Genomic DNA, 16346 nt, shown 5'->3' with positions numbered 1-16346 from the left:
ACATTTAGGTAGATTATTGTCAGTGTTACTTCACTGATTTCAATAAATGTTGGTTCGAACGTATTTTAATAAATTTAAAGAAAAATCAACAGTTATATATTGTAATACTTATTACAGTCAGAAGGTAGGAAACCGTAGCTGTTCACGGTGAGAATGGTCAGACTGTGAGAGATTTTCATGTTTTCTTCCTCCGTGTAATGCAAATGTGGGTTAGTTCCGTCAAAAAGTCTTCCACAAAGGCTAGTTTGTCCCTATGTTTGTTACACTACTTGAGTTCTGTTGTCTTCTGGGTTGAATTGTAATTAACGTGACTGCAAAATAGTTGTAAACCTATAATTGGATTGGCTGTTCAATACTGGGTGCAAAATAAAGCAAAGTGCAGGATCATGCACCTGTATTATAACAGTTTGGTGATTATTATTTTATTTATTTATTTTGTATTAGATCAACTTGTGTTCAAACCAAATTGCGATAAAATTTGCTCAGTAGTTCTGAAGCTAATTAAAAAGTTTAAGAAAATGTCTCTGTTATGAAGGTCCAAGAAGTCTGTTACGCAAGAGTTCTAAAATTTCCCTTTTAAAACTGTACTATTTTACTGAGGATGTGACTATCACATGATTTAAATGGAAGAATAAATATGTTTCAAAATGACTGATGAAAATGGTAAAAACAATTTTTTTCAAAAATGAGTAGAGCTAGCTTTAATGATTTTTTTTTTTTTTGACATCTGCTTAAATATTTCTAATACAAAATTTCAATTTACCTCCTAGTTACACTCTGTTATTTTTATAATTAATTATCAATTAAATATTTGTAATAAACTTTATGTCGAAGTTTTAAAAAATAAAAGCAAAATTTTTACATAGCATATAAAGACTTTTACTAGAAAGATACATAAGAAGTGGTTAAAAATGTATGAATTTTTTTTTAACATTCAATCGCTTTTTCCTTTGTTGAATTCAGTTTTTTTCTAAAAATGATTCTATTTCAGATACTTCTACATCAATCGGTCATGCGCTTTTTAATTTGTTCCAGTTTATTTTCTAAACATTCAGCTTCTAACATATATGCTTGTTTCTTCAGATCATCCATCGATTTGAGAACTTGTTCTTCCATTTGCTTTGATGGTCTGAAAAAAATTTTCATTTGTGTGAATAAACTAATTTGTCATGCTTTATATTTAATCTTGAGATGCACCGATTGCATGCAACTGCATACTAAAAAAAACGTGTTTAGGAGGTTTAATTACATAAATTATGAAGGAAAAAAAGACTGTGTTCTTCCATTTATTTTCTTAGTAACATCTTTTGATTTTCTTACTTTTGTATCATTTAATTTTGGCATCTATATTATCTTTGGTATTAAACACTATATTAGTACAAAATAGGATAATTGACAAATTAGTTGTTATTACTATTATTTATATTAAAAGTCATGATTGGTTTTTATTTATTTTTGTCAAGCGAATACAGTCAAAGGTAAAAGTCAATTATTAAAATTTGCTGAGACACTGAACTGCCTTTGTGAGGAAAGCAGTTCTATTCCTGATGGCTGCTTCAAGCCCACTCAGCATTAATCAGATGAAGACAGGTAACAATGACATCGTAAATCCTGTAGTTTTAATTGATACTCTATAAGTTATGTTTATTATTATAAATGCAATTTTATTTTTGACATTTTCAACATTTGATCTGTTTCAAAATTTTAGCTCTGATTTGCATTCCTAGTTAGAAATTGATGACGGAATAATATTTTTAATTATTATTTATATTATTAGCCAATTTACTTTATTTTTATTTTATGGATATTTTGTTTCATTTATAAAGTTATAAGTTAGAACATGGGATAGTTACTCGTTTCATTTTATCTGTTTATTTAACAAAATACATTTGTTACTTTTTCAGCTGTGCTCTTATGGCCATTTTTATTGCATGTAAATGTTATTTATTCTAGGATTTTTACAAAAAGAATGTAGAAACTTTAAAATGTGGAATTTACAAAAATTTATATGTAAGTTAGATTGTTAATTTTGATACAGTAAGTTTAGCAGTTTAATTTATTTTTAATAATATATAGCATACAGCTTTAGTTTTGACATGTTTGAGAATAGTCTTTGCATAGGTACCAAACTTATAGCATATGATGCCAATTTTAACTACTCTTATAATTTTAGATGATTAATCTACGAATCATTCAATAATTTAACCTAAAACTTTTAAGATCTACAAATAAGGAAAATCTTTTTTTTTTTTTTTTTTTTTTTTTTTTGTAGTCTTATAGGGAGTTAGAAATATTTCTTGAATTTATCTGTAGTGTCTAGTTAACCCAAACTCACCCCTTCGAGGTTCCACATAGTCATCTACCAACACAAATTCACCTCTTCGCGGTTTATTGGTTAACAAAAGCCAAGTTGGCTGTTTTGTACCTAACACGTGGAGGTAATTTGTGGAAACGTATTATTTAGCATAAGTGCTAGTTAGGCTAATTACTCCATCCCCCAATGTCCCTGATAGTAAAAAAATATCGGAATAAAGATTTTATAATTTTAATTTGTCTCATAAAAATCATGGTCTAAATTTGGGGCTTCTATATAGGTTGAAATGTCATTTACCATTGCTAATACGAAATATACAAATAATTACAAAATATAGAAATGAAACTTTTTAGTTTTTCTTTTATATGATAAGCACATAGTTCGAATTTGAGACTTTTATCTAAGTAAAAGTAAGTTATTTATCTTTACTGTCTATTAAAATATCCTGAAAGTTACGAAATATCGAAATGAAACTTTTTATTTTTATTTATCACATACAGATGTACCATCATCAATCAAATCATGCTCCAAATTTTAGCATTATGGAAAATGGAAATATTAATGATGAGTGAGTGGGCGAGGGCTTTGCCTTTTATTTGTGCAAATAATTATAATAAATGTTGCTTAATAATTTGAAATATTTATCAAATGGCTTTGTAATTAATTTCTTAAGATGTAGGATATGATTTTATTAACGTCCAGGGCTGATAGTGCTCCCGAAAAAATCCGGATTTCCGAATTTTTCGCTAACCGTGATCCGGAAGTTTCCGTAGATCGAAGGTTCAGGCGTTTCAAAAAATCATTGATCACAAAAGTTTCCGGAAATCAAATTTTCAAAGGTGGAACTTAAAAACACAGTTTATTTTATTTCTTTGTAAGGGAGAGCCAGATACTTTATAAGCTTATATTCATGATTAATATTCATTTTTTTATCAGTAAATAGTTATTATAATCATAAACTCCAAAAAGAAAGACATATTTGTAAATTTCAATCACTTCTCCAGGTCATCATAGGTATGTGTAAATGGTATAGGTATGTGTAAAATTTTAAATATATTTAAAGGGCCGCAACTAAGAAATATTGAGAAAAAGGAAAAAACCTTGTTTACATTTTTTTCGATTTAAACTTTTTTTTTTTATTATTTAAGAAATTTTCCGGAATTTTGACTCGGACTCACAATTACCCCTGAGTGTCTCAATGATGATTCAAAAATAAGATGCAATTTTTATAAAATATTCCTTTTCTGTGGAGGAGATAACAGATAAATTTAGAATTTCATGGTTAAGGGGATTGACTATCCTCTTGGCAAAACAACCAGCAATTCTGGAGATAAAAATAATTTTAAAAAGTTTTAATTTAATTTGAAAACATTTACAATGTAATAATTACATTAATTAAAATATTAAATTTATACTTAATTTGTATAAATAGTTTCCACAAAGCATTTTATCCTTCATATTTAAAAGCAGAATTTTTTAAACTATGGTTTGTTATCCAAATTGTTTTCGTCACAGTCTTTACTGTAATATATTTTTTATAATTTCTTTCTTTAACATGTCTATCTATACATTTAGCTTTATTCATTCATTTGCTGAGTTAATACCTTCTGGTCTGCACACTACCTGAAATTTTTCATTTGGTAAAAATTGGCATTATTCCATTTATTTGCCCTTTTTTATCCATATTTATTGATTAATCCCTGTGGGTGCTCAACTAATTTTGAGAATTTAAACATTTTCTACTGAGCTGATTCATGCGTCCAGTTTATAATAAATTCTTAGATTACATTGTTTATTATAAAATCTTGAAGGGCCCAGCTGTGGGCGGTAAAGAGAAATTTTTCTACCACTTTTCTAGAATGTTTTGGCCCTACATTATATTAAAATTGACTACACCATTGTTTAGTTTGTGTGGGGGCGTTGGGTATATGTCCGCTTCTATAAGTAGAAATCTCTTTAAAGTCCCCCATAATATTTATTTTATAACAGTCGTTGAACAGTTGACCCAACTACTAATGTTCAACTCCGTAGCCTTGTCATTTTGAACCCAATCCAGAAGACAAGAGAACTCCTGGATCAAGTATTGGGAGAAATTTGCCTTCGTGGAGGACTTTCTGATGGAACTAACCTGCATTTGCGTTACATGGAGAGGAAGATCGCTAGAACCTCCCACGGTTAGCCTGACGGAAAGGGGACTCTAACCCATGATCTGTCTACCTTTGAGGATATTTCACGTCAGCACTGTGGTCGGTGCAAGCTGGATGCGGAATTCGTATCGACCAACTATCGCCGGGATCGAACCCGGTTCACCTCATTGGAAGGCGAACGCTCTATTCCCTGAGCCATCACTGCTCCCCCCTCAATATTTCAGACAAATAAGGAAATTTTCACGAATCATCATCCATTGAAATTTAAAAATAAGAAAGAGATAAAAAATAATTAAGAAATCATTTTACAGATATTTCGCAGAGTTAGAATTGTTTTCCTTATGTGTGAAATCTAAAGAACTATTTTGACTGTAAATATTAATTTTGACATTGAATCGTAAAATTAGTAAAGTAATATTAATCAAAAACCTTTTTTTTCTTCTTCCTTTTGCTATTTTAATAATGAATATGATTTTAATGACTCGATATTTTAACTTCAAATTGTTGCAAAAACAAACCAAAGTTCATGCAATATAAATTTTAAATATGATATTATTTCATTAAATAAAATAAAAGTTTCCACTTACAAAAAACCTTCGCTCCAACCGCTGAACAAGTCTTTCATTTCTGAACCCAATTCTAAAAGGAAATAATCTATTAAACAAGATATGGTAGGATTTCTTGATGTTAGAGTTTCAGTATCTTTAGTTAATATATATTGCATAAAATATGGTTTCGTAACTTAAAAGAAAAAATATTTCTGTTAAAAAGGCATTTTGTGGGCGATCCCACAAGTAATTAATTCATAATAATAAATATTTAATTATACTCCACCACACCACAAGTAATACCACAAGTAATTAATTCAACATAACAAATATTTAATTATACTTCAAATAAGTAATCAAATCATATGTAACTAATTTATAAGCAAAGCTTAGGCTAAAAACTTAAGTTTAGAAATGTTTTGAACAAAGCAATAAGATAAGTAAAGCAATTTAATTTTAATTAAAATGACAATAGACTATTATAAAAAAAATTAGGAAGATAATTTTTATTGGTTAATTCTTTTCTTAAGAGAATTTTTAAATCTTAAAATTAGTTGTTCTAGAAATTAATGTAACGATCATTCGAAAGTAAATCTCTCCTGCCAAGTTGTTGACTTCAAAGTAGTCATTGAGGTCAAGTCTCCGAAATTCACCGTCTTGGCAAAGCGTGCAACAATGCGCACCGGCTGCCTTTATTTCCCACATAAACTGGTATCCATCCGTCTAAAGCTTGATGCTCCTGAGATAGAATGCCGATCCCATACAATGATAGCTCAGTGCATTAATCACTGTGCCATTGTAATTTATGTTTCTAAAACGTAAAAAAGAAGAAAATCGTTTTGGTTAAAAATCTCTATGTATTTTTATTCATTAAAATTTTAAATTAAAATATTTTCGAAATAATTATAATTGGTTGTTTGTCTGAACTTCAGTGGCTGCCTTAAATTGAGTAGTTAAAAGATAAGAATCTTAATATGTACTTGATTATTTTTTATCTATAAAATAGAGATTTCCTTATTTGTGCGCTGATTTTATCTTGCTGTTTTATTTTAGATGAGTGAATAAATAGGAAAAATATTCCGTGACCACTGATTTTTGGGAAAATTTCAAGCATGTATGATTAATGGCTAAGTTTCGTTTTATGTTTTTTTGAAAGAAAGGGAAAGGAAGGAAAGTTCTTTCGCATGAATGACTAAAGCTTAAATGAGTTCGTACTTTTTGGGATATCAAAATTCTTCAGTTTGCAGTAAATAATAAATTTTTTTTTGTAAATATTTTACAATTATTTTTTTCATAAAACAGTTTGAGAATATTTTATTTTAATCATTGAGAATTAGTGAAAGGATCAGTACACATTTTTAAATTAAGATAAGTGACAAAAAAAAAAGGCTTACATGGATTAAATGAATGAATCCGAAACAAAACAATTTTGGTAGTCTCGAAACGAAACATTTATTCATGTGTTTGCTGCGTCTACTAACTCCGAGTTGTATCAAAGATTGCGAAATGACACTTAAAAAATTTTTGAACTGTCATCTCCATCTAATTCTTTAATGTTTTACCATTTAAGCCTCACAGTGGACTGATCGTTAAGAAACAATTCCTTGCTACAACATCACTGCTGTCAGTCAGTGGGTGATTGACAACTTTGATCAACCTACGAAAGGACTGAGGGTGAGGGGTATAAATCTTCTGTAAACTGTTCTTTCGTAAAGTGCTCGACTTCACGCGCAGGTCGTTCGTCGTTGGGCTACCGAAGCTGGGGCTCCATCCCCTCTGCAGAGGATCAAAATTGTGATGGCATGTCTGCGGATCATCCTCAGGGATGTTTCCCATACCGTCGCCAATAGCCCATTGTGCAGCTCTAGTGAGACTTAAATTAACTACAACAACAACAGATCGATTCCAATAGTCCATTGTGCAGCTCTAGTGCGACGTAAACGAAGTACTACTTCTTGCCGTTTAAATTTATCAATTCTGCCCAATTGTGAAGTAATTATTCAGTTGATTAAACTTTCATAGTGTTGATTTTGTAAAACTGAGCGACTAAGGACGTACCGTCATTCGAGGTTTAATAAGCCACTTCTCAATTTAAGACATCTGGATCTGGCAGTTAGAGGTTATTTGATGTAAACCTTTTAGCCTATAGTTACTCTATGTTAATATGCATGAAAGTTTTTTGTAACATACATGTTAAAGATTAAAAAAGGGAAAAAGAAAAAATCTTAAATAAATACGGATGATAGAAGTGGGCATGTAATTATTTTAGACGGACATAAGTGATTGTTTAATATAATTACTAAAAAGAACTTGCTACTTGCACAGTGTTGCTCTAGTTAAGCGACAAGACATGGTAGATTGGACGAAGATTTGTTTATTGCTACAAACACATAGCCTTGATTGCGTGCTCATTACAATGCTCAGTATAATCCCTTTTCAAGTTGAAAAGCTGCACAAGTTAGAGAAGGATATTATGTAGTAGATACAACCAGGGTTTGCGGCCGAGTTCGAACCCGCTCCCTAGAACGGAGAAGAGTGCAAAATCTCTCATACGCACGTTAATGGTCTATATCACCTTCCTGAGCCACTAGATTATATTAAATATTGATTAAAGAATTAAATCCAAAAAGTCATACTTTGAATCATCTCACATGGTTCTAAGCTTTCAACAATTCCACCTACATCTGATGGGGAGTCTGCTGCTTAAAAATAAAACATTAAAATTAGATTCGTATAAAACTTCTAATAAGTGATGAAATAAATGTTTTGAAAGGTATATTGTAGAATTTTCAGTAATTTTACCGAATTATTTTTGTAAAATATATCACTTTGTTCAAAAGTCCTACCCTCATTCATACTATTTAGGGAAGATTATACCAGAGCTTAATTTGATTGTAACTTTACTGATTGAGTTCAGCCTTTGTTATCCTAGGAGTTTTTTAAGGCAAATTTTGCATTTTTTTAAGAGCATTATTATGTCAAAATTAGTTTTTAAAATGTACACTGTTTTGAAAATATTGGAGTAAAATTTTTATAACTCTTTCCTCAAATGGCTTAGTAGCATTAAATAAACAATCCAAAGAAACTGAAGCGGTAAGATATTACTAGATATATATAAAGATTTTTACTCACAAAAAGTTTTGTGAGTAAAAACGGTCTGCCAATAGCGTGCTGATTTTCGAACTCTCCTCAGGTAAAGTGATAAGTCCTTATCCCCTATATTTGTTCCTGATCCCTGATGGCTCAGGAGATAGAGCTTTCGCCTTCCACTGAGGTGAACCGGGTTCGAATCCCAGCGATGGCGGTCCATACGATTTCTGCATCTGGCTTGCACCGACCATAGTGCCGACGTAAAATATCCTCAGTGGTAGACTGATCATGAGTTAGTGTTCCCTTGCTGTCATTCTAACCATGGGAGGTTTTCGTGGTTTTCCTCTCCATTTAACGCAAATGCTGGTTAGTTCCATCAAAAAGTCCTTCACGAAGGGCAAATTTCTCCTAATATTTGATGCAGGACAAGTCTACATAGTTGGACATTAGTAGTCGTAAACCCAAGAATTGAATCGGCTGTTCAACGACGGTTATAAAATAAAATATGTTAGTCCCTGAGTCATGGTGGCTCAGGGGACAGAGCATTCGCCTTCCAATGAGGTGAAACGGGTTCGAGACTGGTCGATACGAATTCCGAACCCGTCTCTCAGGGACCACAGTGCTGACTTAAAAATCAGTGGGTGATCGGTTAACGAACATAATCCGTTCCAAGACTATGTTCGCTATCCGAATTGTTCGTTAACCGATCATCGATTCACCATAGACTTCTTTGTGAAATCGATTAATTCGTTCTGGAGACCCTAAAAATTTAATTTAAAAAAATGTATAATTTCTTATTAAGTTTTTTAAAAAATAATACATACATATAGTCTTGCATATTAATCAGTCCTTTTCATTTTTTGCTTATGGGGCGTTGAAGAACATGCCCAATGCCGATTGCTTTTCTCTCTTTGTCAGGATTTTCCGGAAGTAATTAATAGCATTGTCGTTGTAAAAATCCCCAACCCTACTGACATCAGCTTAGTTTGGGTGCCATTCTAAGACCATTGCTCTGACATCCTCCCACTTTTTCAAAAGATCTTTAACGGCAGATGTCGGCATTGGTATCCTCTTTCGTTTCCCTTTTGTTCAGAAGGAGACACATTTCGCTGTGCTTCTTGGTGTTCTTCATTCAAAATTTCTTGGAGCTCTTCTGTCGTCAGTTAATCTACATGTCCCATTATGAGCTCTTCTATGTCATCCTCGTTCACCTCCAATTCCAGATCTCTAGCAGTTGTCAAAATTTCATCCATAATTTCAGGGGTGTCTCCCTGATCACATCCGTCACCTTGAACGAAGGGTGGACACAGCTTCCGCCAAGCAGAAATCAACTATCGCTGTGTGACTTCTGACCACGCCTTTTGAATGATACGAATAGCTTCAAATTTTTCTTTTCAAAACTTTTTTGAAGTCATTGTTGAGGGGAATTGGCTTGCTTCAAAACAGCGCGCGAGTGTACAATTTCTTGTAAGCCGCAGTAACTTCCTGATCCATCGGCTGAATCAGCGAAGTCGTATTCAGAGGTAAAAACTGAATTGTCAGCCAGGGAATGTCTGTCAGCAAATTATCTTCAAGATCCTTTGGATATCCTGGTGCATTGTCCAATAGCAGCAGTGCTTTCAACGGCAAGTCATTGGTATCAAGTTCTTGATGCTCGGGGCACAAACTTCAAATAGCCATTCTTTGAAAAGATACTGCGTGACCCACGCCCTCTGATTCGATCTCCACATTACTGGCAGTTTGTTCTTAATTATGGAATTTTTTTTTGAATGCTCTGGGATTCTCAGAGTGGTAAACGAGAAGTGTTTTAAGCTTTATAATTATAGTTATTGAATGACCTTTAAATTTAAATTCATTGTTAATTCAAGTTTCATTTAGTAATTATCAATACTAAGCATGCTTTATACATTTCTCCTTTCAGTGATCTTATTTTGTATGCAAAATGATAACAAACGTTTAATAGTACTTTTTTTCAGGCCGAGAAGTGTTCGTTAGAATTCGTTTTGTTCATTATCCGAATATGTGTTCGTTGTCCGAACACATAAAATCTTTCTTTAAAGTGTTCGTTATCCGAATATGTGTTCGTTAACGGAACACAAAAATCTTTCGTGAAAGTGTTCGTTAACCGATTTGTTGGTTAACCGATCTGTTCGTAAACCGATCACCCACTTATCCTCATGGGTTAGAGTCCCTTTGCCGTCTGACTGACCATGGGATGTTTTCGTGGTTTTTCTCTCCATGTAACGCGATTGCGGTTAGTTCCATCTAAAATCCTCCGCGAAGGCAAATTTCCCCCTATACTTGATTCAGAAGTTCCCTTGTCTTCTGGATTAGGTTCAAAATTGCAAGGCATTGGAGTTGAACATTGATAGTTATAATCTCAGAAGTGGGTCAGCTCATCAACCTGGTACCGATCCGCGGCTCAGGGGGTTGGAGAGAACTGTCTAAGTTAGTGTTAAGAGAGTCTTTTTTCCACCCCTTTTAACATATTATTTCATACAATTTTTGGGTATAAAATCGTTCTTAATCTATGGGACGAAAATTGAAATTTATGCGCTTTTATAATTTATTTATTTTACTTTCAGTGAAAATACTGAATTACATAAATTTAAAAAATAATGTTTCAAGTACTGGCATAAATTTATTGAGGTAATAAAATCTTAACCCCTCTAGCAAGTGTCAGATAGGGGTAACAATAACATTTCGCAAACATTTTTTTTTTCATTCATTAACTTAACCAGTTAGTAGTACTCAGATTTGAAAATTAATATTTAAGGATAAAATTTTTATCGTTTTATAAAGGTAATGTTTTTTTAGTCGAATTTGCCTTGCATATAGAAGTGCATAAGTTGTAAAATATACTCATTAAAAAAGTATTTGATGAACTTACTCCTGTCATAATTGCCATCGTAAGAGTCCAGACTTCCAACTGTTCTCGAATCACCCGATGCATTTGGATCTGTAATGAAAGGAATAAAATTAAAATTCTTATAAAAATATCTAATCTTTGGTGCATAAACTGGGTACTACAAATTATCGCATAATTTACAATTGTCCGCATAATCTCAGAGCATCCACATAATTTTAGAATTAATATTTATCTTTTAAAACACTTATACAAAAGCTTATAAATATTACTTTATAGTTTTTCTCAGCAATAATAATAATGAAAATAATTTTTAAAATTGTACAAAAATTAAAAGAAAAAGCAAAATATTTTCTTAGAATTGTTACTTTTGAAATATGTAATAATAATAATAAATTGTTGATAAATACTTATGATTAAATGTTAAATTAGCCAGTTGCTAACTTCTTACCATTTGTTAAACATAATTCCTTAGCTCTATTTTCTTCGTTCTCCATGGATGAGGTGAAAACCTGTTAAAAAAAATTAAAAATTAATAACTTTTATTAACTTCGAATCTTACCAGGAGCATCCAGGCACGGTTGTCATAGTTGCGGCGTAAAGGTAACTCTGTCACAACTCAAAAAATATTTCGCTGGAACTCTCTGGTCCCACATGTCAAGAGTTAACTCACTATATCTCAAGATAACGAAAAAATTGTTTTGAAGTTATACTTCTTATGCGACTTCCAACAAGGTTGCGTTAAACGTTTAACGCTACATTTTTATTAGCCGGGAAATCACGTGGTAGGATCCACTTTTCCCTCATTCATTTCCATATTGTTTTGGTTCTCACTAGCATGAAAACAATAAAAGTATTGTTTTTCTATAAATAATTTTTTAGTTTGATTTGATACACATATAATTTAATAGGATAGCATATTTTATTTTCAAATTTAGTGGATAACAATTGTAAAAAATGAGTGAAAACAGTCCCACGGACAATGCGAAGGATTTAAGGTTATGTCAAGGCACGTCTCTTGTGAATATCAATTGATTGTTAGGTTTTCTCTTCTGAAATTACATTATGACGCATTCACATACATTATTAATACAAATACATTTTCCATGGCGAGACGATGAGGCAACCACAAGCACTTCCACTGGTTCAAGAGGGAAAAATGCACAATATTACCGTTATTACAGAGCACGGAAGCGAGCGGAGCAGGAAAAAGAGTCGTTGAATAGAACTAGTGATCCTTCTACGACTGCTGATTCTTCTACAATTAACGTCGCAGGTTAAGAAAGTTTAACTTCTTCCGCGCTGAGAGACTCCACGCACTATTTTTTTTTCTTCCTTTTTTTTGCTGCGATTTTTGTTTGCTTCGTAATAAATTATTTTCTCGTAATTTTATCCTAAATTTTTAACAGTGTTGGCATAAAACAATTTTTCTCCACGAAAGTTGAAACTATTCATTTATTTACTAAAAAGAATTATGTTAGCTTACGCTAAACATTTTTCTTCGGATTTTATAAAAATCTTTTAGTGAACTTAACTAACTTTAGTGAACTTTTCCGTAAAAATTTATACCTTAGTTTTTAGAGTAATATATATTTAATTACAGTTATTCAATGATTTTACAGTAAATCTTACTGTATATAAAAATTATACTATATTGGATTTTTTTTTCGTTCGTGCAGAACATAAAGTACTATAATTAGTAACCACACTAATTAATTAGCATATGTGAGGCATAGGTTCCTTTGTTCGTAATAATCGTCTACTTTAGTTTATAATTAATTTGGTTACAGAATTAGAATAAAAACCTCTCTGTCAGCTTCTAATGGGGGAGAATTTTTAAGCTAATCGAACTTTTTGATCGTAATTTTAAATTTATTTTACCCAAAGATAATTCCATACAAGCAATTATTTTTTTAAAAAAATGCTTCTTTATTATCTTCTGTTATAATATGCTAGGAGATATGAGACGCACTAGGGGATATAAGCTATATGCTAGGAGAGATTATGCAGTGTTCAGAGCTGTCAGAACAGAGGCTGACAGAAAATTGCAACTGATTTTGGGTCCCCAATCGATTTCTGTATAAATGGGTTATTCCATTTATCTAAATTTTTCCTTTAATTTAAATTCTTTTGTGTTTCTGTTTCTTTAATAATTAAGTTGAAATATTCACTGCGAATATTACATTTTCTCGCGAAAACATAATTATAATTTCATTTGAGTGCAATTGTTATTTCAAACAATTTAATTATAATCATTATAAATAATTATCTCTGAGCCGCGATGGCTCAGGGGATAGAGCGTTCGCCTTCCAATGAGGTGAACCGGGTTCGAATCCCGGCAATGGCTTTTCGATATTAATTCCACATCCGGCTTGCACCGACCATAGTCCTTCCTCAGTGGTAGACAGATCATGGGTTAGAGTCCCCTAGCCGTCAGGTTAACCGTGGGAGGTTTTCGCGGTCTTCCTCTGCATGTAACGCAAATGCGGTTAGTTCCATCGAAAAGTCTTCCACGAAAGCAAATTTCTCCCAGTACTTCATCCAGGAATTCCCTTGTCTTCTGCATTGGGTTCAAAATTACAGGGCTACGGAGTTGAACATTAGTAGTCGGAAACCCAAAAAATTGGGTCGACTGTTCAACGACGGATAAGATAAAAGTTAATTATCTCTCTAACACATGTCTTCTAACTCGTTTGATTTGATCACAGTTTAAAATTAAAGCTTAACAACAAAATAATGATGACATTGCATAAAAAACTAATCAAGTCAACAATGCTTGATAATTGCCCACTACTTAATTTTTTACTCCAAGTTTAACAGTTAACATTTCTTGAGCTAATTCTCGAATGGTACGTTTTTATTTAATTATAATATCTTCGTTCTCCCTGCACATTTTTCTATTGAAAATTGTAATTTCAAGTTCCTAATAATTCTAATAATAGTTCATAATTCTTAGCAGAAAAACAAAAGGTTACATGAAATTGAACACTCAAAATAGCGGCAGTATCACTAACGATTTTTAATATTGAGTGATTTCTAACTCTGTAAAATTAAATGACGAAGTATAAGAATGAAACTAACTCTCTCAAACAGTTCCCGAGAAAAGTCAATTTAAGAATGTGATCTTTTCTGAAAACTGATACTCTATTTGATCAAATTTTTAATGTTTAAATTTTGTATTTTGTCATTTGAAATTACATAATTTAAAGTTAGGTAAAAAAACTGTATATCTTACAGTTCGAAAATTTTCAATCACAATTTAATAAAGTAATAAAGTTTTCGTTTTGCTGCTAGAAAACCCATTTAACAGTTAGGTCCTAACTTTTTTGGAGTGCTTTATTGTAATGTCACTAATCTTCATTTAATAGTTATCTTATTTTAAGAAGAAAAAATCTTTTATTGCAATAAAAACTAACACTTAAGATAAAGCAAAAGTAGAATAATTGTATTTTGATTCTTGTATTAAGGGCTGTTATCGAAAAGAATTTTAATTGAATACAGAATTTTTAATATTTATAGTGAAAGCGAAATAAGTTAAAAAATTTTATTTCTGTGAGTTAAATTATGTTATAATAAAATATTCAGGTGCAATTTTGATAAAAATTGATTATGGTGAAACCAATAGGATGCAATTTAAATAAATTTAGATTAATTATCGTTCTTCACTTTTAGTTAAAATCCTTACCTTTAATATGGAGTAATTTGCTGAATGAAAAAGGTTTCTTTTATTTCCATTTGTATTATTTTGTTTTCAAAACAATACTTTACTATTTAGTTTTTTAGTAAATTAAAGTTTGATTTTTTAAAGAACTATTCAAAGCAGACGATAATAAAATGACCTTTTATAATTCTCTTTTTAATTGACGATAAAAATAGGTTATAGGTGGCGCTTAGTCAGAACTCTTTTATTTATGACAATACTTTGCATGCTCTCAAAATTAACTTCTGTGGGCACTCATTAGAGGAAGTACGTTAGATTATGTCTTGATTTTCTACATTAAAAACTTTAAAGTTAAGAAACTACAAAGAACTCAACTGTGCATTAAACATAATTCTTAAAAAAAGCGTCGTTCAAATTTTAGAAAATATTTTTGACAATTAAACGCGAAAAATGTTATGGAAGTGGAAATATTACACTTCTATGTAGCTGAGAGGAGGAGGAGGGGTAAAGGGGAAAAAAAAAAAGACATGGAACTCGTCTTCTCTCCAGATGGAGAATTTAAACATTTGTAATCTTGAATAAAGATAATTCTCTTTCTCAGCTTTTTTTGGCAGCACGAAAATGGTATAGAATCAAAAGAGATAAAAATTACTTGTTAGTTAACTAGTTTTGAGAAATTAGGCACTTGCAACTCAAGAAAAAGAAGACCAAGGAAATCATATCATTCTGCATGGAGTTAATACGACATGTAGTTAATACGCTGGGAGATAATACGCCATGTTAGTAAGATCGCGGGAATGAAAAATTTCTGTGGTCTTACCAACCATGTGATTTCTACTGTTAAAGATACTTGATTATCACGCTGATTGACTAGTTGATTTATTATCACGCTGATTGAATTTTCGGATAAGATTTAATTGGATACCTGCAAGCAACCTAAGGTGTGTGTGTGTTGGACCTGTGGCATAACTATCATTATAAATATTAAATGCCAATTCGCTAGTATGTAAAACAAGTTAACTTTATTTCAAGTTCCTTTTGATACACGAAAGTTGACATAGTCTAAAATTAAATTCCCTTCATTGGTGACCCGGACGTGATATGAGCTCGTCAACAGCGATAGATGTTCCACATTAAACAGTTGATTTGTTTAAAATTATACTGCTCAAAAGAAAAGAAAAAAAAATACGGTGAAGCAAACAGTCTCCCGGTCAATAAACAATATTGAAGAAGAAAAAAAAAATAATGAGCGAGATGCTATAAAAAATTAAGGAAAAATATAATGAGCAAAAATTACATATATAATTAAACAGCATAAATCCACTAGTGGTATTCGTTCATCGAATGCTATCACAGAAATAATTCTGGTAAGAGAGTAATGTCCCGCTTGATTTCCCGCGCAGGTCATCGGGCTACCAAAGCAGGGGTGCCATCCCGTTTGCAGAGGATCAAAATTGTGATGGCATGTCTTTCATCATTTTCGGGGGTGTTTCCCAGACAGTCGCCAATAGCCCATTGTGCAGCTCTAGTGCGACGTAAATGAACCACAACTACAACAACGAAGTTTGTCATAGGGGCTTTCAGATTGGTCTGATGCTCTAACCACTAGGATGTTACTATGCTTTTCTTTTTGGTTTTAGTGCTTGAATAATTGCCTAATAGTTAAATAATAATTGAAACATCTAATTTTACCCGCAGATTCCATTCTGAGCCTATATGA

General features: G+C 31.9%; 1 protein-coding gene across 2 annotated transcripts; it reads right to left on the bottom strand.

Annotated features, from left to right (window-relative positions):
- Positions 1-681: 681 nt before the first annotated feature.
- Positions 682-14793, bottom strand: LOC107453446 (uncharacterized). Of its 2 annotated transcripts, none has more exons than XM_087166192.1 (6): positions 14651-14793; positions 11417-11477; positions 10990-11058; positions 7646-7708; positions 5049-5100; positions 682-1129 (listed from the first exon to the last, which is right to left on the bottom strand). In XM_087166192.1, exons 2-6 carry the CDS (start codon positions 11460-11462, stop codon positions 1003-1005), a joined length of 357 nt encoding a protein of 118 aa, XP_087022318.1. In that variant the 5' UTR covers positions 11463-11477; positions 14651-14793; the 3' UTR covers positions 682-1002. The 2 variants fall into 2 exon arrangements, with proteins under 2 accessions (XP_087022318.1, XP_087022317.1); XM_087166191.1 differs by having other exon boundaries at positions 861-1129; positions 7646-7711; positions 14651-14786.
- Between the last annotated feature and the right edge of the window lie 1553 nt (positions 14794-16346).

Source organism: Parasteatoda tepidariorum, chromosome 6 (assembly GCF_982258835.1).
Source record: "Parasteatoda tepidariorum strain Cologne lab strain chromosome 6, Ptep-v5.0, whole genome shotgun sequence".
Classification (NCBI taxonomy): domain Eukaryota; kingdom Metazoa; phylum Arthropoda; class Arachnida; order Araneae; family Theridiidae; genus Parasteatoda; species Parasteatoda tepidariorum.
The sequence above is the reverse complement of the archived record's forward strand: the minus strand, read 5'-3'. Positions and strand labels throughout refer to the sequence as shown.

Bases quoted from the DNA above. Each gene is read 5' to 3' on its own strand.
- LOC107453446 (XM_087166191.1), bottom strand. From the start codon at position 11,462: ATGGAGAACGAAGAAAATAGAGCTAAGGAATTATGTTTAACAAATG. The intron at 5,101-7,645 runs GTATGACTTTTT...ATTTCCTTTTAG, and splicing joins ACCATGTGAGATGATTCAAA to AATTGGGTTCAGAAATGAAA. The intron at 1,130-5,048 runs GTAAGTGGAAAC...AATTTTTTTCAG, and splicing joins GGTTGGAGCGAAGGTTTTTT to ACCATCAAAGCAAATGGAAG.